The following is a 24,062-nucleotide window of genomic DNA, read 5'->3' as shown; positions in this document are numbered from 1 at the left end:
GAGCAGTGGTTACCACTCCTTGTGAATATATTGATAAAACAACCCAGCAATCATGAGCAAATATGGCCGATTTCATATCATGTGCTTCCAGGGAATCCTGCGCAGGCCGGGCAAGTGATATTTATAGTTAATGGGAATAGTTATTGTTAGATTTTTCTTCCTTGGTCCAGTAACTCTAGCCTTCAAAATAAAAGTCTCTTCATATTAGAATAATATATACCCTATCATTTAATTTAGTTCTTTTTCTTTGCAGCATGCATATGCCAAATAAATGCAAATATAAACCTTTTAAATCTGTCGTTAATATAAAAGGCATGCTATTGTGTATATTTGTGTTTTTGTCTGCTCAACACATACTCGTCTGTAAAGTGTTTCATGGAGTGCTGCACTTTGCTTGGTTATTTATAGCTAGCAGTGTTAGCATCCTTACAGTAGCACCACAATGTGTGACAGTATGATAATCTAATTCAACAACCCTTATCTTAATGAGTCTTATCATTATCAAACTAATGCAATCAGTCGGGCTACATTTATATTTAGGCCTCCCGTCAAACAAGGCGCTCTTGTTCAACTGATGATAGTGTGTCTGTTTGTGCACACTCTTGTGGGTGTGAATGTGATTTTATTATTGTCTGTCATTTTCATATTTTTTGTCTTTCATTTGTAATTTATACTGTTTGCCTCTTTAAATATGGACAAGAACATATCGTCTTTCTGTTTTTTCTGTACTTCCATTCTTTCTTTCTTTTTTTTCTATCATGGACTTTCTATCTCAGTGGGCAGATTTTCATTCATTTTTCCATAAGCTGTGTTGCGCTGCTTGGAAACTGCCGGTTGCCGTAGAGACGTGGCTCATCGACCACTTGGAGTGGAAGACTAGGTTTGCATATGTGCCATATTAGCCTCCATTTATGAGCTTCATTTGTGCCACTAATTTTCTCTCTTTCTTGCGCCTCTCTTTTTCTTTTTTACACTCTTGTACATTTATTTTAATGATACTGGTAACGAAATATAATCTTACGTCATGTTTGTGATGAATAATGCTGCTAATTTACTTGTTTTTGTTGAAGGATGGTAATCTAAGCCATGTTAAGAAGATGAAAAAAACTTGATGCTAAAGCCTAAAGATCCTTCAGTACATCTGTGTAATTTGAATTATACCTCCAAATTCTCAAAACACACCTAAGTGCCCTTTACAAAGCTGATGACAGCCTAGACATTCCACCCACAATTAGCACAACCCACTGTAATGACCCAGTGAGGCCGTAGCTAATGAGGCACACAGTGGCACTGCTCCCTTGTTTCATGCCGGCCCTCAGGGATACTTTAGGGCGGCAATATGCTATGTATATTTGTCAACCTCACTTCTGGGACCTGAACTTGAAGCCTGAACTTGGCCCGTATAGATGAGATGTTGTGGCCAGACCTGTCGAATTTTAAAACTGAGGGTACGTTTGCACGGCAACAATGTACTAAAAACAGAAACCAATTTCCACGTACAGATGTCAACGTTGTCAAAAGTATCCCTGTTCACACGGATCTGCAATAACGACTAAAAATTCTGGTATTATGCTGCCAGGCCAGTAGAAACACTATACTCAACTATAGACTGAACACGTAATACGCATACGCATGACGTCACTGTTTTCACAAATTCACATTTACACAGAGACGATAACTGTATTGTTCATGCAGATATCTAGACAGCCAATCACATTGCAGCAACTCAATGCATTTAGGCTTATAGACATGGTCAGATATCTGCTGAAGAATATATATGTAGGTAACACACACACACACACACACACACACACACACACACACACACACACACACACACACACACACACACACACACACACACACACACATATATAATATATAAGTGAAAGCCTTTAAAAAAAGTACTAGTGGGCACTGTGTTAATTGGGTCACTGATGGGGACAACTCTGTGTGTTGATCAGGGCACTTATGGGGCCTGAAGTGTAAAGGAAACTTTATGGTGTTAAAAGCATGGTATTTGGAAGCATGATAGCTTTTTTTTGGATGCGGCTAAAAATAAATATAGTTGAAAGAGGCCTGCAGTGGTGGCAGATCAGGTATGCAGCAGAGAGGAGCGAACAGCACACTTTAATAAATGCCAGGCCTCAGCAGACTCCACACAAACCTGCAGGCCTGTGGAGAGAGAGAGAGAGAGAGAGAGAGGGTGTGGAAAGAGACAGTTCCGTCTTGTCTGTGTCGGTATCTCTGTGGATGAAAGAGAGTGTGAAAATCAGCAGAGGAAGCACATGAAAACATAAGCATGTTAAAGGGATTGTTCAACCAAAAATTAACCTATGTTACTTTCAACTATGGAACAATGAACCTCTATTTAGCTGTTTTCCATACAAATAAAAAATAATAAAAGAACACTATAAAAGTGGCTAATACAATGGTGTGCCATACAGTAAATCTCCTCAAGCCATATGATAGCTCTGTGTGAGACCCTGACACTTGCACAAAAATAGTCATTTTTGAAAAAGTCATTGTGCAAGTGGTGGTTTTCCCCTTTTAGCAAGCTGTAAAAGGGGAAAAAAACTCCAGAACCATTGTGACTCGATCGTTGAGTATATGTGAACTCATCAGTCTGATTTCCAAATGAATATTTGAGTATGATTCCTAAAGGAATTTTCAGTCTGATTCTCCTAGAACTGTTGTAACCTGATCATTGAGTCTGTGAGTGGAGCTCTTATTTGTGAACAAATTGTTCGATCTGATTTATGAACAAATCATTCCTAAACTAATGTTTTAGTCTGATTCCAGAATGGATCATTCATTGCAAACAGTATCAACTGGTTCATTGAAAAGAACCATCTAAAAAAAAAATATATATATATTTTGGTTCTCGACTCAATGATCCAATCGCTCTGGTTCTCAAGCTTACGAGACTTAAATTACAGCGCTTAAATAGAGCACACGAGTCTTATGAACCACTTTGATGTTATTTTTTTGGAGCTTATTGTCATTTTTTGGACCCTTTATGAGAATATAATAATTTTTGTGGGGACTATTCCTTTAACCAGACATTTTTTTTCCTTTCATAACTAATCCATTTTTCTCCAACCTGACATTAATCAAATAAGTGCTTCTGATGGTAGTTGGGGGGGGGGGGGGGGGGGTAGGGTTTAGAATGTAATTATTAATGTGAATGTAATTATTCCTCCATAAATCCCAACAGAGAATTCCCCAGTGTGGGATGAGAGTGTTGGTGTGCTCCACTTCAGGAAGAGTTTAGTAAGGGTAGGTCATAGAGCAGAGGGAGGGCCAGTCTGACCCAGAATTTAGATTTTTTTTTTTTTTTGTCTGTCAATTTCTCTTTTTCTCTGAGTCTCTGAAGAACCCTGATGACGCAAAGGGAAAGAAACTGAGATATTTGAATGTTGATGTGTCAGTAATGGAACAGCACACCTTTCCTTTCAATTACTTTCGGCTCAGCTTTATTTTCTGGGAGAACATTGCCAGGTCAGACTGACATGCAGGAGGTTTAACGTCTCTTTACTCTGGGGTGTCATGAAAGCTAAATTTCAGCAGTACAAGTTAATTAGCATACTTTTTGGTGAGAGAGCAGTGACAGCAATTGTTACTCACTCAGTATTACTGATATAGTAGAAAGATATTGTAAAATTTTTTTTCAGTATCGACATTGTACAAAAAAAGTCCAATAGCCTTTCATTCTCAGCAGACAGACATTAGCCAGTCACAGAGATGAATTAGGGGACTTATTGCTTAAGGAGCATTGATTTCCTTCTTCAATAACTATATGTTATAAGAATGACAGATGTGAATGATGTTTGAAGCAGTAAGAGTGAAAGCTTTCAATTGGTCACAGTGCCAGGTGGGTGTGGCCTCTCCAGTGACGGGCATCCGTGTTGGTGAGTAGATTGACAGAGGTGTGGTCTCCACTCTGGGCTTTGAGGACCTCCTGTGTTTAGGCCACAACTGGAGCCTTCAGCAGGAGAGCAGAATAACAGATACATATTTCATCAAATCAATAATTTAACAGCTGCCATGGGAGGCAAATAAAGAAAAAGAGGGGAGGAGATAGAGTGAGAAAGTGGGAGGGAAGGGTGAGATACAGAGAAAACGAAAGAGAGAACAGCAAATCTGCAATCACATTCCCCAAGAAAGGCCCAGTAACCATAGTAACAGGAGATGACTGTCACATGATGCGGAGGAGTGGAGCAAGAGGGAGGGGACCTATGAAAAGAAGAGGAGAGATGATAATCACGGGACGGAGTGAGTCGAGAGCAGATTGAGTCGAGTTCTGTGTTGCCTCAATTCTGCTTCATGTCAGCGGAAGCCAAAAGCCTTCCCATCACCCAGACTGCTTACTTATGAGTGTGTCATAACAATTGTGAAGAGAAAGAGAGCTAAAAGATGTTAAGACTGATGAACTGTGATGGGAGGCGGCAGGGGATGATAATGATATGAAAACCAAAGATGTGATTTTTCTTTTGCTGTTTTATCCTGCGTCTATTATCTCAAGTGCTAAGCATGACCAAAGAAAAAACATTTTCTGTTAGCTAATAATGGCCTTGCTCTGCTCAAATTGTATTTAGCTTTATGAAACACCTTTCATAGTGGTGCTCTTTGATGGCTAAATCCTTGTAATGTAGATGAGCAGTTTATGTTGCAATTTTTTTTTCTTGGCAGCTCTGTATTGACGAGGCTGCTCTGGATTTGTGGGAAATATCCTGCACACTTAATTAGCAAGATTTAGATGTTTTTGATCCAAGTTCCCACACACATCATGTTCAGCGCAAGCATATTACATAATTCACAATATATAATATATAGAGTATGCCTATAATCTGGAGCTCTATTCCAAAACCTAGTGAGCTGCCTTCTACTGACCTCATAAATCACTGATTTGAAGTTATGTAGGCAGCGACTCTGTGCGCTACACAATTGATTTCATTAGAATTTGATGTTAGTATGCTGCTAAGCTAACAGCTAGGTACCCTAATACGCAAAAAAATGAAAAGCACAGACAAATATTAGGTAACATATTACGTTTACTTTGACTGAACACTTTTTTTTATCAATAGATCTAATGAATGTAATATATTTTCACAATCATTTCTGTCATCTCATCTCAACCATCTCAAGCTTAAGTTGCTTATATGTCATGCTTTAAACAAGTACACTTTGATGTGGCTATTAAGTAAAGTGCCTGATTGTAATTTTAACTGTATTTGATATTACATTTAATATAATACAAGTTTCAATAGAAATGACATTAAAGTATATTTTAGTTTACCATAAATGCTTGTATATTTTGAAGACAACAGAAGTAATTGTGTCCTATTTAAAGGGATAGTTCAAGCAAAAATTAAAGATATTTTGAAGAATGTTGGTAACCAAACGGCTGGGCCCCATTGACTTTTATGGTATTTTTTCGCCCCCATAATATGGAAGTCAATGCGGTCCATCAACTGTTTGGTTACCCAAATTCTTCAGTATATCTTCTTTTGTGTTCAGTAGAAGAAATAAATTCATGCAGGTTTGGAACAACACGAGGGTGGGCAAATGATGACAGAATTTACATTTTTGGGTGAACTATCCCTTTAAGTCCTACTTTAGTCTGTGAAACAAATACTCTAAAATTGAGCTAATTGCATTTAATGTAAATTTAAGCTATAATTCGTTTGATCACAAATAACATCCAATTAAGTGTCCAAAAACATAACATTTTAGAAATATGCTAAAATGTAATTATTTTTCACAAGGTTCGACAGATTACATTTTTTTCCGAATTCAATTGACTGTTGTAGATCTGCAGTAGAATGCTTGTTAGTAACAGCGTGCCTCTTGTATATCAGACCAAATCATATAATCTTAATGAGTCAGTGATTTGTCATCCTTCTGGTGTCGTATTCAGTCTCCTAGACCTAGAGGACTATAGTATTAGTCAGTGCAGGCCTCAGCATGCCTGACCCATTTGAGAAACATGGTCCTGTCCCCGTGTTTTTTATGCCAATATGTCGTACGACTGATTCGACTCTCTCATTGTTTGTGAACCAGACAAACCCAGCAGCTTCTTAATAATGCAGGTCTGCATGTGTCTGTATGTCTGTCTTGTTGATAACATGATATCTGACTGTCTTAAGATGATAAAGGCAGGAGATGAATGGTCATAACTGCATAGCGTGCCATTCTGTGGAACATACAGCATCATTCATCTACATCATCAAATTTCTTGTCATGGGCATTCCCTCTCTTCCATTGAGACACAGCCCAACAACAATCGAATGAGATAATGGATTTACGTCTGGAATTTTAGCCGTCTTTTTGGGCTTGTGTTTTTTCTCACTCTGTTTTAAATACTGGCTGATTATGATCATATTGTTTCGATTCAAATTTCTTTATATTTATGCATTTGGCAGACTCGCTTATCTAAAGCGACTTACATTGCATTCAAGTTTTGTGTACATTTTATTTCAAGTTTGTGTAATCTCTGGGAGCCATACTATACACAACATGAAGGCCAAAATTATGCTTTGGAAAACTAAAAAAAAGGCTTGTTCTCACTTTGCCTCCATGCTTAATTTTCTCTGGCTTTCACACCTCTGTGCTATTAACATCAGCAGTGGTTACTAAAGGACGTGCAGCTAGTAGCTTTTCCCTTATTTCTTACAAGAAATGCGATTGAAATTCATTTAGAAAAAGTAATAATTCATTTGAAACTTCTTATGAGGACATATGTTAACACTCGAATTATGAAGATTAGGAAACCAAGAGGTTCTCAGAGAATCCAAAACAAATACTAGTGTCTTAACAGCTGACACCAGTGAATAACGAAGTATCACATGTCTCTTTTGGCTCTCTTGAATTCATTTAGTTCTCATATATATATTTTGGCATGACTTTGAAGGTCCATATTCACAGATATGCTGGAAACTAATGGATTAATTAGCAACTCACCCACTCAAAGCACCTCATTCGGTCATGTCTGTATTGATATACACTAAAAAGCTTTATTTTCATGACCTCTCAGCCTTTTAGAAGTCCACCCTATGCCAGTGGTTGTAACCTTGAAAAGACAATTTGTAGTTTAAATTCATGTCTAGGGAGTTATGTCATGGACTTTGATAAAGTACTTGAGCAGGGTCATCTTCAGCAAAGCAAAGCATCTCTCTTTCCTCTGTACTAGTTTGAAAGGGAAAGTTTCATTGTCAGTGATAGATGATTAGACCACAGCCCTTGTGCTGATAGGGGACTGTATGTTACCCTCCTGTTCATTACAAGATTAGAAGCAAACTACAACTATAACTAGAGCACCTACACCTACAACTTCATTGTACTTCATACAGTTCCATCCGTCCGTCCGTCCGTCCGTCATCTAAATAAGTGGAAAAACTGACGCATTTCTCAGTCTGGTCTGAGCCACATTTATGAAGCACATGAGAGGCATTGAAACTGATCCTGCATATCCTGTCTCGTGGACACGCTGTGTCCGTCTCAGCTGTGATCCAAATAAAATGTCACATTATTAATCGTGACATGTATTGCGATGTGTAACATATCATAAGATGGTTGCAGATACTCTATAGCCAGTGTTGCTATAACAATACCTGACACAGACACCATCATGTTGTGTCAACCAGCGCCACCCTAGCAAAAGCCTAATGATACTCTGAGGAATCCAACATTTTCTGTTGTATGTGTGTGTTCACTGTGCCCACTTGCGTCACTCTTACAATAATTGTATTTTCACCAGGTGCAGGGTCAGGGTGTCTGTAAGGATACTGTCCGTCACGCCGGGCTACTGACTGATCTGCGATTCAAATCTACAGCGCGTTGAGTTCTCTCCTCGCGCTGTTTCCTCTAATAAATGAATGCTGATGGTCCATTCTCTTTAGTCTGTGCAAGGGCCATAATGAATAGCTATTATGTGTCTCTATGAGCCTGATCTAAATTCAATAGGCAATCACTCAGGAATCACATGGTCCTTCGTTACCGTGTACCTTCCCCAAAAAAAAACTAAAACAGAGGTAGAAAGAGAGAATGAAGAATGAGAGGCGTGACCAATGTCGTGACATTAGAGACAGACCCACCTGCCGGATTGATGCACAGAGAGAGCGGAAACAGGTGCATGCCTGTTGAATCTTGTCAGCTTTATGGGTTTATTCTTGCAGTTTTTTTCAATCCAAAGAAAAATGCATGACAAAAATGTTCCCGTCACAAACCTCTAGCCCTTGGACCAAGGCATCTGTCACTATAAAGGCTCAAAGAGCTTCTGGACGCCAGTTTGATGTCCCATAATTCCCCGGAAGGGGTAATGTTGAGGTAATCCTCTGGTTCATGTTGTGTTGTAAAGCTCAAATAATTCATTATTCTTATAGATTATTAGACTGATTTTAACCATTAATAGTACATTGTATTCTGTTAATATTATTACATTCATTTTTAATTTGTAAAAAAATTTACCTGATAGAAGCATCTATTATGATTTATTGCAGTTAGAGTATGATGTGTGTGAGTTATAAGGGCTCAAGAAGGTTTAGTCATGCTGAGTTCAGAGGACTTGCTCTCAAAGGTCACACTCACTGGGGGAGAAGGAAAGGGAGGCTCCCTCAGCCAATCATACGGACTCCTGCTGCTGATGCTGCCCCCGCTGAATCACCATGGAGATGCAATATCTGTCCCTATTGACAAGTCATACGGAAGATGCATCCATTTTCATTATCCAGATGAATATGTCTGCATCATCACAGTAGAAAAAAACTCAAAAAATTGCATTTGCATTAATTGTGGATTAATTAGCGACATCCATGCTTTGTTTTTCCCCCTCGTATTCATTCCCAGGCCCCCCATCTCACTCTTTTTAGTGTGTGAACGCTTTACTCTTTCTCACCGCAAATAATGGAGAGGGTGCAAGACCAGCCTTTTTGAACTGACCCCCATCTTCTCTTCCACTCTCTATTTAACATGGGTCTTTTCTTTTCACTCCACTCATCCAGTCCATTTCTCACGCTCTCCTCTTTTGGCTTCCGTAGTTGCGCAGGATGGCGGAACCCAACCCCTTCGAGTAGTAAGCTCGATTGTGATCTCTTTAAAAGAAACTAAACGCTCCTTTCAGAAGTTGTTACTGCGGTCAAGCTTTTTAAATGTGTTTGTAAAAGGGAGTGATTTCATAAGTGAGAGGAAGAGGGAGGGAAGAATGAAAGAGAAACAGGAAGTCATGCAATGTGTATATATTATATAATAGTGTATAAACAACTCTCGGAAGAGTTTAGCATGATAATAATGGATATGACAATGATGTTAATGTATTTGTTCTTGGCAGGATAGATCTGCTACGCTGCTGCTGCTGTTATTGCTGCTGCTGCTTCAGAATACATACACAACACACTGCTGTGAGCATGTACTGTAAAACATACGTCTGCTACACAAATAGCATATATGAAAGTTCCCATAGCAGATCTATACAGGTGGAGCTGGGGATGGTGGAAGTTTTCAGAGGAACTTTGAAAGCACGCTGCAATCTGCTACAGCAAACACTTACCAACTATTTAAATTTTGAGCAGCAAGCTCATTGGCTGCAGATGCAACAGCAACCAATCAGCTTGTGCCGTGTAGTCTACAGTGGAATTGTAAGCAGGTTGCGTTAAAGGAGTCATGACCTGTAATTTTCACTTTTCCACGAGAATCAATGTATGTTATGATGTCAGGATATACCATATATGGACACCGCAGACCTATGCTGCAGGAAGCCCGCCCTGCCCCTCTCCCCCTCATATTCAGTCGCGAAAGATGCAGAAACGTAGTGCACACGTGAGTTGCTCTGTTGTTGACTGCCAGAATCAACATGTAAATGTGTTTTCTCTCCCAAGAACGGACCAAGCTGTCAGGGACCAGTGGATTAAATTCATTTTTAATGACGCGGTTCCTACAACCCTTCCCACTGGCTTAACGTTAGGTGTCTGTGCTAATCATTTTACGCTGGAATCGTTCACAAATTTGGGGCAATATCAGGCGAAGAATTATATATTATATTATATAACTATGACAACATATAATTGTATTGATTTTTTTATAGAATAGATAAGGATAGATAAATAAAACAAACAGTCAAGTAATAATAAACATAAAGAAAAAGATCACGTTACATGTCTGTAGAAGAAAAATACTGAATGTATAAAAAACCACAACGTGAAACAAGGCAAAAACACCACATGATAGCAAACGTTGATCTCAATAACCACTGTAAGCTGATAAAAAAAGTAGACTACATCTCCGTTAATGTAATCTACATTTAATAAAAGGTATAATGTATGTCTCAGTCAAAATGATTGTCTTTACCATTCGGAGACATCTCGATGTAGACGTCCTTCCATCGACTCTACATCTTCCCTTTCCAGCTCAGGTTCAGAGTCTGGCTCATACATATATGGTTGAATTCCGTTGGTCGCGGCCAGGTCGGTTCATTCACAACTTGCGCCATGATGTCATTTTGGAATGATATGCTGAAGTTACCTGCGGTGTCAACCCCCCTCCTTCCTGCCACCAATCAACGCGCCCCCTCATTTGCATTATTAAAATGACCGTCCACGACAGCCAAAATATCGCATCAGATCTCACGAGACAATAATGCCTTCAGAAATAAGGGTCAGAGGAGCTCTGTGTTTTTTTTTTTTCCACTTTTCTTTTTTAGAAGGGCCTGAAAGACTATAATAGAGCGTGGGTATCCAAGGTAATACTAGGTTATGACTCCTTTAAAGTTGCGACCGATCAGCCTGCTCCATCTAGAGTTTCATGACAGAACTTGGTATGTATGTGTATGTGTGTGTGTGTGTGTATATATATATACAGTGTATATATATATATATTGTGTGTGTGTGTGTCAGACAGTATCTCTGCTTCAAATTTTGCTGTATAATAAGGACTAATCCTTGCAGAAAGGGTGATTAGGGATCAAGACCCGATTTATGAGTCACAGTTTGTTGTGCGTTTGGCTCATGTTGGTGGGTTTGCATGCAGTATATTCTCAGCCTTGTCGGCATCATTAAAGATCTGCTTTGAGTTGCTCCTAAAAAAAATCCAACACATTTGAGTGTGCCCTTAAGGTTCTTCTCTTTCAAACAGAACAACTGTATGTAAATGAGGAACAGCACATCCAATGATTATAGTAGTGTTACTTTCCGTTGATAGTAATAGAATATTCGCTGATTCTGTTATCTGTTTCCTTCCGTTATGCTCCCTCATTGTGCCCTTGCACAAGTTTGTATAACCCAAAGTTGTTATGCAAAAATAACTGACCAAAGAGGTCTTTTTTTTTTTTTTTTTTTTTTTTTTTTGCAAGAGCCAGCTTATGGACAGGGCTTTATAAAATGTTTAGTGCCAGCAAAAAGAATTTGCCAGTAAAAAACAAAAACAAAAAAAACATTTAAAACAGGATACATTTTTTGAGCAGCAAAAATGTGCATTGTATATCCTACTTGTTTTCAGAATGGATATAAACCTCCATTTTGTGAACAAACAAGCATGTTTATTGGAAAGCAAGACAAAAAAGTTTCTCTCTAGCATCAACTTTGCCCCACATGTTTCTGCTAAACTTCTTTGGAAGGAATAAAAATAGGCACAAATGAGTCAATTGTTGACACAGTAAAGCCACAATCACACTGGCAGTGAAAATAGCTGCAGGTAATGATTCTGTGCTGTCGGTTGCTAGTAGGCGTTCCCACGTCGCATCACTGCTTGTTTGCATAAAGTTGAACTCTGCTTGACTTTGTCTCATCACCAACGGTCGTGGTTTCTCATGTCACTGAAAAATTGCAAAATGAATGTCCTTCGTTGCCAAAAACAGTCATTGTAAACAACCCTGAAGAGAGCTTTGAAATTGTGATGAGAAATGTTTGAGTTCATATTTAAATGTCAGACTTTTAATCGCAAGCTTTTTGAAATTATTACAATTTAGAGCAGCTTGTGACTCAGTGTTCTTGTGTTTGTAAGTCTCTTCTGTGTGTTTTTTCTGACAGGCTGATGCTAAGATGGTCTGTGATGTTGTGAGCCGTATGGAGGATACCGAGCCCTACTCTCCAGAGCTGCTGTCCGCCATGATCCGCCTGTGGTCTGACTCAGGCATCCAGGAGTGCTTCAGCCGTGCCCGCGAGTACCAGCTCAATGACTCCGCCCAATAGTGAGTATGGCTCTCTGCTGGGAAGAGCCATTAGTGCTTTTACGCTTCATTAAGAGCTTTCTGCTTAAATATACGCATCTGTTATTATATCATTGACTATCACACTGCAGTCCTATTCATTTTAGAGGCACAGGGCATTTATTTTATGGACTGTAAATTAGGTAGCGTCTACATTTTAATATGTATGGTCTTTATTTTCAATTCTTGTTTGAACAGGGAGCTTTTAGAGTACCGGTATTACATGAGCTCAGCAAAATGTCACTCTGAGATGCAATTACAGTATCTGCTGATGAAAGGTCTTGAGTTTGTGTGTGCATTTGTGCTGTATAGTATGTGTGTGTAATAACATTGAAAGAGTTTTGTCAGCATTACATTTCCTGTAATAGTTTGGGAAGCTGGTCCTTGTGGAAAATGGTGTTTAGATGAAGACAAATTACTTGCTCACAGATTGACAACTTAGATTATGTTGTAGTGAAGCACATGTGGGGTGGAGAAAGACTTAAAGGACAAGTTCGGTATTTTACACTTAAAGCCCTGTTTACAGATCGTTTCTGATGAAATAGAACGGTTAAGATTAAAATTTGGACACATGCTGCTGTCCCGAGAATTTTAGGTTTATTTCGCTTTCCCCAAAACCTCTAGAATGGGTGTATAGGTGCACTGGAACAATCCTTCATAAAACGCATTAAACTTTCGTTTACAAAGACCTGAAACTCACCGAGTGGTCAGGGGTGTTCACTGATATGCTCACACAAAAATCGCTGCAAAACATGCTTTCCAACAGGTTTTATCGTAGTTTTTGTCCAACTCCATTGACTTGTATTGGACGAGCTGTGTGAGGTACGGTATTACTCCGCCGCTTCTTCTTCTGCTTCTTCTGTGTATTCAATGAAATGCCAGTGGTTTGCTTGCAATTGGCAAAGGTGCATTATCGCCACCAACTGGGCTGGAGTGTCTATTATTCAAGCTCTCAACGGAAGAATCTACGGGTGTGAGACGTTTGGAAAAATAGATCCACAGTTTTACAACGAATGGTAAAACACCTGTTGGAAAGCAACTTTTGCAGCGATTTTTGTGTGAGCATATCAGTGAACACCCCTGACCACTCGGTGAGTTTCATCTCTTTGTAAACGAAAGTTTAATGCGTTTTATGAAGTATTGTTCCAGTGCACCTATACACCCATTCTAGAGGTTTTGGGGAAAGCGAAATAAACCTAAAATTCTCGGGACAGCAGTATGTGTCCAAATTTTAATCTTAACCGTTCTATTTCATCAGAAACGATCTGTAAACAGGGCTTTAAGTGTAAAATACCGAACTATCCCTTTAAAGATAGGTAAGGCAGTGTTTTTAAAAACTCTTTTTGTTATACTAGTTGATACCTGATAGCAACCCGTGGCTTTGGGTCTGAAGGGAGGGTTGGATCTTGTGCTTTCAAAGCTGGCTTGCTATTGCTTGCCTCTCGGAAATTGCCTACCCTACCTTTAATGTTTAGGGTACCAAAAAATAAGTTTGCTAGACAAGCCTGGGAGAGACGTTTCTCTTCCTTACTATTTGCATAAATATCACCAAGTTTTGCATAAATGTTCTGTCTTTTGTTCAAGCCAGTACGTCACATGAATGATAAGTAAGACAAACAAAGTTTCCAGTAATGTTTTAAGTGCAGGTGTATGAAAACAGAAATACCAAATGGTGGAAGGACAATACATTTAATTTTAGGATTTATGTATGTTTTGTGATAGATTGCTGTTAGGAGCTGTATGACTTTAGACATTTACTGTTAACAGGCTTTTTTTAATATTACCATATTCAGTTGAGAATTTGTTCATATTCAGTGACCTTGCTAATATTTAAAAACCTCTGATTCTTTAGGAAGAATTTAATTTCAGTAGACGCTGCGAATGCACACCCACCCACACCCACCCACACACACCACACACACACACACACACACACACACACACACACACACTTTTTCCATTCATAACCTGCATTTGTTCGCACAGTCTTTTTTCGGATGACCCATTTAGTCACAATGTCTTACAAACACTTTCTACTGTGCAGCAGTGTTTCCTAATTAATTCTGTTTAAAACAATACTGTTTTCTTCTTACATATATCATTTAACATCATTTTATTTCTATTTTCTATTCTATTTATATATTTATTATGTTTTATCTTTTTATTTTATTCTATTTCATTATGTTGTGTTTTAATATGGGTCAAGAAGTCTCTTTTTAGTGTCTTTGTTTTATTTTGCACTACCTAGACTTTTTACCTCGTCACATTTCATTCAGACTGTTAACTCACTACAAATGAGAGCAAACTATGTTTCCTGTGGTTGTGCTCTAGATTTAGCAGCTACGCTGTGCACAGGAAACACTTCTGCACAGTACACCAGTGTTTATGTTTCTTAGCTTGCTTGCGTGTGTGTGTGTGTGTGTGTGTGTGTGTGTGTATTTACACCAAAGACATGGCTAGCTTGACAGGTACAACTTGTATGTCTAAACCATTCTTTTACATCAATCATTGACTGTAAGAAAATGAGTTCAAGAGAGATTGAAGATAATTTCTTTTGGTGCTGTTTATCCACACCGGCTTCCTCTTGTCTTTAGGCTGTAGTCTTGTCTTTCTCCTCCCAAAGGTCTATTGAACTGTTGAATATATCAGGAGACATTTCTGAACATTTCCGATTGAGGCGCAGTGGTCTTTTCCAGAGTGAGATGCTGTAACAGGAATAGATCAGCCTTCATATTATTCTGAAAACTTATTTCATTATCTGAACTTCTTCCACTATTTCTGTCCTTCCTCTCATTCTTTCATACTCACCAGCTTCTTCTATATTACTCTGATAACATCCACTTTATGGTGTTATGGATGAGTTCATTCTCTCTTGTCCGGCTTAACTGACGGATGTTTTAAAAGCTCCTCCCTTTTTACACCGCAAAACACCCCAGTTGTGTTCCTCTTGTCCTCTCAGTTTTGTTCCTGATCAGTTTTATTTTTGTTTTTGACTTCTTCTTTTCAATTTTAGGTCTGCTAATTTAATTTCTTCAGTATTTTATTTCTGATAATAGAGTTAAAGAGAAGCATGTTCTACTTGTGGTTAAAAGAGATGTGCTGTAATCTGACCGTGTCATAATTGCTTGTGGAGGTGCACTGGCCTGAACTAAAACTTGCTAGATTTTGTGTTTTTAAGTTCAGCACCTTCATTTTTGACATTTCCAGAGCAAATATAGGAAAACTCTATGTTCTTATTTAAAGGGATAGTTCACTTTGAAATTAAATTTTGGTATGTTTTAGCTTACCTCAAGGGCATCCAAGATGTAGGTGTCTTTTTTTTCCGCAGTAGTTTAAATTTTGATATTTTTAGGTCAAACCGTTCTTGTCTGTCAGTCATTGAATGCAGGTCTGTGGTCACTGTCTCAAAGAGCATGCACAGAGTCCAAATTAAAACAATTCCCTATCGTAAGTACACATTGATGGCCTAAGACACGAAACGAGCGGTTTGTGTGAGAAAACGAACAGTGTTTATATCGTTTTTACCGCTTATACAAAGCCACGTCCAAGTGATCTGAGGGTGCGAGCGCATCCTGGTGTGTGACGTATACGCAGACTGGTGCATAGATATATATACACTAGATGTCGCCTTAAAGACACTCGTTCCAATGAACTGCCGTAGACAAGGCGACATCTAGTGTATATATCTATGCACCAGTCTGCGTATACGTCACACACCAGAATGCGCGCGCGCCCTCAGATCACTTGGACGTGGCTGTGTATAAGCGGTAAAAACGATATAAACACTGTTCGTTTTCTCACACAAACCGCTCGTTTCGACAGACAAGAACGGTTTGACCTAAAAATATCAAAATTGAAACTACTGCGGAAAAAAAGACACCTACATCTTGGATGCCCTTGAGGTAAGCTAAAACATACCAAAATTTAATTTCAAAGTGAACTATCCTTTTAAGTCTTGGACAGTGTCATCTTTCAGATTAACTTTCATTGGCTTTGCCTTTAGAAGATGTAGCAAGTTTCACTTATTCTCAATTTTTTTTATTTTGTGGGTGTGATAGACTAGTGTATCTTCACTGAATTACTGTCAAAATCAAAATAACTTGTATCCTAGGTCATTTGTCATTGTCAAGAAACTTTCTCAACAATGAGAGACCTGGTAAATATGAATTTGAGTGTGAGTAAAAAATGACAACATTTTGGGGTGAACTATCCCTTTAAGCAGCAGTACAGTAATTCCAGAGGTCAGAGGTAATATCAGACTTTACATGATATTAGTAATAATGGCTCATTGTGACATTCTTGCAGCACCCTGAATTTCCAAACCTTTTTGTTAGCACAATACATGTGGTAAGCAGCAGCCTCTCTCTCTCTATCTCTCTCTCTCCGTGATGGGGAGCAGCAGACAGCAGGCTGGCCGCTGAGAGGTGTTGCCAGGCAGAGCACTCAAGCAGCAGCAGGAAACAGAGGGAGGGTGGAGGGAGAAAGAAAGAAAGATGGTGTATGAGAGAGAGAGAGAGAGAGAGAGAGAGAGAGAGAGAGAGAGAGAGAGAGAGAGAGAGAGAGAGAGAGAGAGAGAGAGAGAGAGAGAGAGAGAGAGAGAGAGAGAGAGAGAGAGGGAGACGGGGGAAGGGCAGAGCTGGCAAGCAGCCTGAGTGGTAGAGAGATACGAGTTTTCCATACTAAAAAGAGAGAAGTGAAGAAACCCTCCAGCACAACCCTGCCCGCATGTCCATTAGGCCTAAAACGACAGAGTAAAGTCCACATAGTGACGTCATATTTATAAAAGATTTACAATAGTACATACAGCTACTCCGCAGAACACCATCAGGGCATTGAGTGCATATGAGATAAAAACAGTAGTCCTGCTGCAAATGACAAAATGTACTTGCGCACACGTACTTGTACATAAAATCCAACAATTCTTCCTTACTGAATATATTCGCTGCATCTACAGCCAACTAAGCAGACGTTGAAATATATGATATTTTTTGATATTTAAAAATCATAATAATGTATTTAATATATATATGTGTGTGTATTTATATATAATGGCTAAATAAATACTGTATTTCAAGAACTATTTCAGACAATTTTCTTTTGCATCCCAAGATTTTTGTTCTCGCACCCAAAGGCAACACTAGTACCTGTCTCTGAGCCACGACTCTAGTGAAATTTGTCTTTAGTCAAATGTAATGAAAGATTACCGACACTTATTGTTGTTTTATCTGGACAGTGCGGACAGTTGCTCTCTAAAAAAAAGCTTATGGAAATCCTCAGTTAACATAGCTGCCCTAAATCTGCTATTTGTTAATAGACAAAATATGCTGAGAGGGACGCGTGCACAGCCAGCAGATACAGGTCACAAAGGAACGTGCCCCAGAGAGAGAGAGAGAGAGACAGCACTGACACTATCAAAGAGAAGAGAATGTGTCAGTATACAGTCAGCCTTATTAGTGCTGTTCAACTTATGTCCCATTTGAGACTGTGTACTATGAGAGCAGTTCATACTTAAGTACATACTGTGTCAAGTAGACTTGAAAGAACCTGAGATTATAAGTGCCACGATCCTGCAAGCCAAAAGTGCCACTCATAAACATTGATACAACTTAGTCAGTCACAGCAACAGCACCCCCTAGAGTCAGTGCAGTGAACCATAAGAAGAGAAATATGCAAAATACACAATGAGGTTTCTTTCAAAAGCTCTTTATATTGTTTCCATATATGGCTGAAAATATACAGTGGGACCAGACATATTTTTTTATTATAATAATTTTTTTATTAGAGCAGGTTTGTGTAAAACCTGTGTCACCGTGACTTTGCCAAGCAAGACATGATCATGGATCAACATATTTTGTCCGAAAATGTATTCCTAACCCTAACCCTACACCTAAACCTAACCCTACCTATAACTTATCCCTAAAATCAGAGGGAAATCATATGTGAATAACCCTGATGTAGGGGCACCTAACCCTGGTTGTAAGCCTAAACTTGACATAAACTGTAAACTTGACCCTCAAATCTGATTGGTTGATTAGAATACTGTTGAATGTTGTTGATCCAGGAACATGTTGCACGTTCACCTCCAGCATTTAAGAATGGTCAAAGGAGCATTGTGTTTTAATGGAAGCAAGAACTTCTGACCATTTGCCCTTTTTAAAATGCTAAAACTTTCTGTTTATTTCCAGGTTTAAAATAGATTTTGTTCCCCAGATCTTTCCAGAGACTTTTGGACCACATGACATAGACCTTGCCCTCACATGCTGTGTTATTCGTTGTTATTTTTTATTTTTCAGTCCTCTTTCTATACTCTCTCCATCTATTTCAGGCCTTATATCCATTTCAGCCTGTGTCTGAATCTGGCTCCATGTCACCACATCTGTGGAGACTTGGCACAGGGAATTTTGCATTATTATCATAGATTTAACAGCTGTTTATCATGATTTAGTGTTTAGTTTATTTATTTATTTATTTATTTCAGGTTTATTTAACAGGGACAATGCACACTAATAATACATAATTAAATGTACAGAGTGCCAGAATTAGCCCAAAGGCTATTTTACATCTGCTGTCCCTGGACAGATCTTAAGATGTCACACCTAAAAAAAAAAGTAAACAAAAAGATTAAAATATCACATACAGTACGTTAGAGCCAACCAACCTCATCGGCATAGCACAAGAAGCACAAACAAACAAAACAGACAGAACAGAGAAGACAGGGGAGCAACAAGATTTCATGTCAAATGTAATGTTGTAAGTCTGTGGAATTATTTGGTGGAAGGGAGGTTATGAGGTCAGAAGGCTGTACGTGTAGCCAGGGATGGTACAAGGGGGGAAATATGGATAACTTGTAGTAGAAAAATTAATGTGAAAAACTGTAACGCTTAATATCTGGGGGCGTCCCGGACACCTTTAGTGCCATATGCCATTGTGATAGACGTTTTGCATATCAGCGGCACAAACCTGAAGAAAATAGTTTTTTTTTATAAAGCGTGATTTGAGCTAGAGAAGAAACATTTACAGTATGAAGATATTTAAGTCTAATATATCATTGCCACATAATCTTGACAAACAGTTTTGGATATTTCGGTCCCAATTAGGTAGATTTAAGTTGATACCTATACTAGATACCTACAGAAAAAAAAAAAAGTACTAAGCCTAAACGGTAGTGTACATAGAATAAAAATCTATGTTGCTATCCACCTTATTGTTCAACGCAAACTATATGTCATTTGAAAGTGTGAAACTTTCGATTCATTAGCCGATTTAGTAAAATAACTTGAAGAATAACAAAGTGCAGTCAATGGTAAAACTATTTGCACTACAAACTCAGTGTGTTTATAATTAAGACAATACATTAAAATAATATAAGAAATACCAGTTTGTAGTATCAATAAGCATTAACTAGCTGTTTTGTACAGCTAAAAACATTCAATTTATGAGTGGCCGTGCTCGCTTTTACGTTAAAAATAAGTTGGATAGGGGGAATATCCAAGATGCCCGTTGAGTGACCTGACTTGTCTTAAAGGGACTTTGTTGTAGTTGAGCACTGAAGACAGTAGTGACAGTGGAATGTTCACATTTCACTGCAGAATTCTATTGCATCCAAGGAAACCTTCGACTCCAACATCTCAATGCCACAGATGGACAGGAAAAGAAGGGAGACAAGAAAGAAAGAGAGGCAAACAAAATAAAAAGCAAGAGCAGAATGTACACCGAAGCGTACAAGATATAATTACACTAGACACAAAATGAAAAATCGAGCTGATTTGAAATTCCAAGCAGGAATACTTGCAGTAATTTTCCTCTAAATGTGTCAAAACATTTTTGGAAATTGCATTTTTGATGTAATTATCCATTAGATGTCTACTGTATACCAGTAATACCATCCAGATGCTCTGATGGATGTTTCGGCGTCTCGTGGTACTCAACCTTCAGTTCAACCGGCATGCAATTTGGAAGCACACATTTTCATCTGGAAGATAAATGACATCCACAGCCTTAGAGAATATGCATCACACTTTGTTGAAAATCAGGCTCGGTCCTTCCTGTCTGCTTGCATCAGTGTTGTGTTTTGAAGAGGTAGCTTGTGTATAAATGTGTCAGCTGTGAGTGGCACAAGAAGGATGTTTCATGTTTTATTTTGACTCATAGTCCTATAGTCTGATTGACTGTCCTGTGTTTAAGATTTTGTCTTTAGTAGGGATGGACTCTCATCTGATTTGTTGACGCTCACTATTATATGAAAAGCAATAATTTTTCTGTCAGAGCTACAGTGTAACATAAATGAGAATCTGTCAGCAAAATATAAACTCAAGGGAAGTCACTATTTTTAACCAAAAACATGTTTTGGTCAATCGTTTACATGAGAACGGTGTTTTGGAAAGGCTTTCAATGTGCATGTTACTCCCTGTAACCTACAAAATTGTGAATCTGTGAAAACGGTGACATCTTGTGCACACATGTTCAGTCTAAAGGCTTGTAGTGTTTCTTTACAAAGCGACATCGCCAACTACTGGCCTGGCAGCATAAAACAGCGTTTTTAGTCGTTTTCGTGGATCCGTGTGAACGGGGATTGCGAAAAACGCAAAGTTTTTCAGATTTTAGTACATTGTTGTCGTGTAAACGTACCCTAAGAATTTAAAGTCTCCTATGCTCAGCAATACAGCGAAACAGTAATATTGTGAAATAATATTATGATTTACCTTTTTTATATATATGTTTTTAAATGTAACTTATTCCTGTGATGGCAAAGTTCCAGGTTCGGTGTTACACGATCTCTCAGAAATCATTCTATTATGCTGATTTGGTGCAAACCAAATCTTACTGACCCCAGACTTTTGAATGGTATAGCATATGCCTGATTATAATATCATCATTACTGATGAATTACAGATGTCATGGTAAACACAATAAACAGTGTGTTTGTTGTGCTAGGTAAATAGCAGTTTTTTTTAAACAAGGCACAAACTATAAGCCTAATGTACATGAAAAAAAAAAAAAAAAAAATATATATATATATATATATATATATATATAATTTTTTTTTTGTAAAAATAAATTAACTGTTACTGATTTTCAATACAGCATAACACTATCCCAGTGCATTTAACAGTTGATTAAGCTATTTTGTGGCTGATTAGTGAATAAAAGATACGTTTTTGCACTGAAATGCAGCATTGTTTAGTGAATTCACCCCACAATCTCTTAAGAGACTGATTCATGATGCTTTTATGATTTGAGAAAAACAACAGCAACTGTTGGATCTTCTTGGTTGAGAAGTTACTAGTATCTCAAGAGACTTTTATACTTCATGTGAATGACAGTTGCTCAGATTCTGTGGATTCTGTGGTCCTAACATACTGTCTTTCATTCTTCCTCCAGCTACTTAGACAGTTTAGATCGGATCGGTGCTCCAGACTACCAGCCCACAGAGCAGGACATTCTGCGAACTCGAGTGAAGACCACCGGTATTGTAGAAACCCACTTCACCTTCAAGAACCTGCACTTCAGGTGAGACTGATTGGTGTGTTATTTATGCATCTGAAGGTACAGGGTGTAATTCAGAGCCTTTCTCTGGCTGTTAGAGTACTACAGTTATTATCATTTTCACTCATTCATGAATCATAATCAGGCCATGGCTAGATGAAAAAAAGTTTGATTTAATATGTGTATACTCAGACTCTTTTCAGCAAAAAGTGTTTTTAACGTAGATGATTATCTCCAAACACTTCCATTCTCTCACTTTACATCAGCTCCTCATTCACAGGTTTTCTCGTCTGATAGCACGTGAAAATAGAAGACTAAAATAAAAAGTGTTGATGGGGGTTGGACAGACAGAGCTGCCACATTATTCTGAAGACAGATTTAGCAACACGTCATACTGTTACGGCAGAAACTAGCGTTTTCACAGAAAAGGGCAGTACCTCAGTGCACAGCAGAAATACGTGTTCTGAAGCTGATACTAGCATCTGAATGACAGATTCACTCATGATATTGGGTGAAAATCATTACAGATTTAAGATTTAGGGCTTTTTAAAGCATATAGTTATATAATAAAATACGGTAGTGGCCAGAAATGATGATTTTTATTTTAGTTCTTTTTTTTAAAGATTTTGTAATCATGTTGCGTCGTTGTGCTCGGAGTCAATCGTTTTATTTGTGATAATGCTATGAAACATGCCAAATTGTGTGGACATAATTTTTGGCCAGGCTGTCATACAAAGAAATTATAAACACGTGCAAGAATAAGAGAGAAACAACAAAACTGATTATGTTGTAGTCAATGTATGTAATAAAATGTAATAAAACCTGTAGTTGTAGTTTACCCCTTTTTTAATCATTTTGTCAGATAAATACCTTAACCAAGTTTAGTGTTTTGTTCTTTCCTCATATTTAAATGGTTTAATCAAACTTGTTGGGTCATTAAAAACAAATCCCCAAACCAATCCCCTTCAGACATCACTTTTGGCCACTACTGTTTGAAGATTTTGGTTTAATGGATAATCATGTCGCGTTAGGAAAGTTTTTGAGGAGAAAATGGCAAATGTTAGCTGTGGAACAGGACACACTACTGTTCAAAAGTTTGGGAGCGGAAATATTTTTTTATGTTTTTGAAAGAAGTCTCAGAAAGGCTGCATTTATTTTTTTTAAATCAAAAATACAGGGAAAACTGTAATATTATGAAATGTTATTAGTTTAAATAACTGTTTTTGAATATATTTTATTTCTGTTGTGGCAAAGCTGGATTTTCAGTAGCCATTACTCCAGTCTTCAGTGTCACATGATCCTTCAGAAATCATTCTAATATGCTATATTTTCTATATACTGTATTCTATATATTCTATGATGAATAAAAAAGAACTGCATTCATTTGAAATCGATCTCATTTTTAACATTATAAATGTTTAACTTTACTGTCACTTCTGATCAATTTAATGTGAATTATTGCTGAATAAAAGTATTAAATGGGTCATATGATACTATTTTAAAAGTTCATTATTTTGATTGAGTGTAGTAGAATGTTCAAAAAACACATTATTTTTCACATACTGTACATTATTAAGTCTCCTCTATTCCCTGTGAGAAACGTACTGGTTTCTACAGAGCCCATCCTTCCTGAAAGCTCAGATTGCTCTGATTGGCCAGCTGACCTAGTGCATTGTGATTGGTCAAACACATCAAGTGTGTGTCGGAAATGTAACGGCCCTTACCATAATCGTGAGCTTCAGCTTCCAAGGCTTCTATAGGGTTTGTAAACATACAGTTAATAATAATGTTGTTGGTTACCATATCAGTTTGAGCCTGAGTCGGATTGTGAAAATGCGGATTTTCAAGCCGTTCGATTGGAAATAACTTTGCAAACACGACATGAGCAGAATGTTTGACAGTGGTAAGCAGTCTGCGTTGTGTTCTCCCAGGTTCAGGAAGCTGTCCTCTGTAAAATGTGCTGTCCACAAGCAAACATTGAGTTGTTCTGCTCAGGAACAGCTTTATAAACAAATCTTAACCTCAGTTTTGCTTTCGCATCCAAACACACAACGCCAAACACACACTTCAATTCACTGAAACCTTGCCTTCTCTCTTTGCGTAAGCCTTTAGACGGGAATTATGCTAATATTTCACATTGTGACGTTTGAGGAAGTAATATCTGGACTTTGACCGAGGTGTTTTAGGCAGATCTGGATCATTGTTCTCCGTTAGATAAAATAAACCACTGTGTTGGGAGACTGTAACTTTGCAGATCATATACATACACAAACAAATACGTTACACACTAAAGGAAAAGAAAAACAGTAAAAAGTATTATATGACTCCTTTACTTTCTTCAAAAAACTAAAATCTTACTAACCCCAAGCTTTTAAAT

The 24,062-nt window shown here is 38.0% G+C and overlaps 1 protein-coding gene across 3 annotated transcripts in view; it reads left to right on the top strand.

The window, feature by feature from the left end:
- Positions 1–24,062, top strand: part of gnao1a (guanine nucleotide binding protein (G protein), alpha activating activity polypeptide O, a) — a 101,949-nt gene that overhangs the window by 60,577 nt on the left and 17,310 nt on the right. For all 3 annotated transcript variants that reach the window (XM_081372513.1, XM_081372514.1, XM_081372515.1), the window contains 2 exons: positions 12,021–12,181; positions 21,581–21,709. In XM_081372513.1, the coding sequence (XP_081228639.1) occupies positions 12,021–12,181; positions 21,581–21,709 (290 nt within the window). The remainder of the gene's footprint in view (positions 1–12,020; positions 12,182–21,580; positions 21,710–24,062) is intronic.

Source organism: Scardinius erythrophthalmus, assembly GCF_964197995.2.
Source record: "Scardinius erythrophthalmus genome assembly, chromosome: 8".
Taxonomy (NCBI): Eukaryota; Metazoa; Chordata; class Actinopteri; order Cypriniformes; family Leuciscidae; genus Scardinius; species Scardinius erythrophthalmus.
The sequence above is the reverse complement of the archived record's forward strand: the minus strand, read 5'-3'. Positions and strand labels throughout refer to the sequence as shown.